We start from the raw sequence: 1,528 nt of genomic DNA, 5'->3' as shown, positions 1-1,528 counted from the left end.
TGTGGCGGTATCTGCGTCTGGCTGCTCATCTATTCAGACGCGCCCGCAGTCACTGCATGACGGTTCCCACAGTTTCAGCGCTCCTTACATCCCATTTCTGGACGCGATGCGCAGCGAGGTGCTGTTTTGAACCGCGTTAAACAGTAACGAGACATTTTCGATATGCGTGCAGTCTACACAGGCGGTCCTTCATGGTGACACTGTGCTCCTCAGCCACGATCATAGCGGATTTGTGATCTCGCTCAGCATTTCTCCGAGGGCGGCCTGCAGACAGATCGCTTCTTGGCGGCGGCCAACGTACTTCGCCTTCGCCATCTGGCAAACACCTCCCTCGGTGGTCGTTGTGAGGAAAATAAGGACGTGCACAGTCGGTGACGACAAACAATCGGCGTTGCAACTGTTTCCCGCAGGCGCGTGGCGGCATTCTCTGACGGTTCCGCTAATTTCGGCAGGCTTCACCGCTCGTTCCACAAATACACAACAGCTCACATCCACCTCCGAGCCGACGGACCAAACATTCCCCGGCTGGTAACCAATATCCATGGGATCCTCCCCCTGGTGTACCTGCTTCACGCGCAAATTCTCTTTTAATACCATCCGTCACCACTATGGTCACCAGCGTGCCACGTCTGCCATCCGCCACCTACCGCCTGTGCGCGGATGCAAGCAACACTATGACGTCACCAAGTGGTGTCAGGCGACGCAGTCGGGAAGCGTCTGGAGCCGGGATGATTGTGTCAGTCTCAGTGCGCTCAGCTTCAGGTACCACCAGTAGCATTTTAACTCAAATGGAATCACCCACAAGACATGCCCTTGCCACGCATCAAACGCGCTTCGGTCTCCGAAACCTCCTCACACGTACCGTCCCTCTTGGAACACGGATGCCGCGTCAGGAAATCTGTCTGGACAGATCGCCGGCAAGGCAAGCACCGACAGGAAAACAGGCGACGCACACAGTTGTGGGTGGGACAGGCGTTGTCCCGCGGCATGCTCCTCGCATTGACTGAACCGAACACGCACAGCGGCGGAGAACCAGTTTCAGAGAGCCATTTGTTTGATGGAATGCTGGTGGCGTCATGGGCTGAGTGTGGATCCTCCTACAAGCTGAAGCTGTACAGATGCGGCCGTCACGTGCCAGAACGACTGCCTCAACGCTCGGACTGCCGCGGTCACCTCTCCAGTTCATCACTGAGAAGGTGTGGGCGCATCCGTCTGGCACTCAAATCGGCCTCACACCAAGGCCGACAGCGGCGCACTAGTCCCTCTCCCTGCATTTGGCATTTACTCAGTGGCAGAGGCTGTGGCGGTATCTGCGTCTGGCTGCTCATCTATTCAGACGCGCCCGCAGTCACTGCATGACGGTTCCCACAGTTTCAGCGCTCCTTACATCCCATTTCTGGACGCGATGCGCAGCGAGGTGCTGTTTTGAACCGCGTTAAACAGTAACGAGACATTTTCGATATGCGTGCAGTCTACACAGGCGGTCCTTCATGGTGACACTGTGCTCCTCAGCCACGATCATAGTGGA

At 56.6% G+C, this 1,528-nt stretch overlaps 1 protein-coding gene across 1 annotated transcript; it reads right to left on the bottom strand.

Annotated features, from left to right (window-relative positions):
• Window positions 1-219: 219 nt before the first annotated feature.
• TGME49_200110 (hypothetical protein) lies at window positions 220-623 on the bottom strand (the record flags this gene model as incomplete). Its single annotated transcript, XM_018779146.1, has 1 exon — window positions 220-623. Exon 1 carries the CDS (start codon window positions 595-597, stop codon window positions 220-222), a length of 378 nt encoding a protein of 125 aa, XP_018635186.1. The 5' UTR covers window positions 598-623.
• Between the last annotated feature and the right edge of the window lie 905 nt (window positions 624-1,528).

This window comes from Toxoplasma gondii, chromosome XII (genome assembly GCF_000006565.2).
Source record: "Toxoplasma gondii ME49 chromosome XII, whole genome shotgun sequence".
NCBI classification, from domain to species: Eukaryota; Apicomplexa; class Conoidasida; order Eucoccidiorida; family Sarcocystidae; genus Toxoplasma; species Toxoplasma gondii.
The sequence above is the reverse complement of the archived record's forward strand: the minus strand, read 5'-3'. Positions and strand labels throughout refer to the sequence as shown.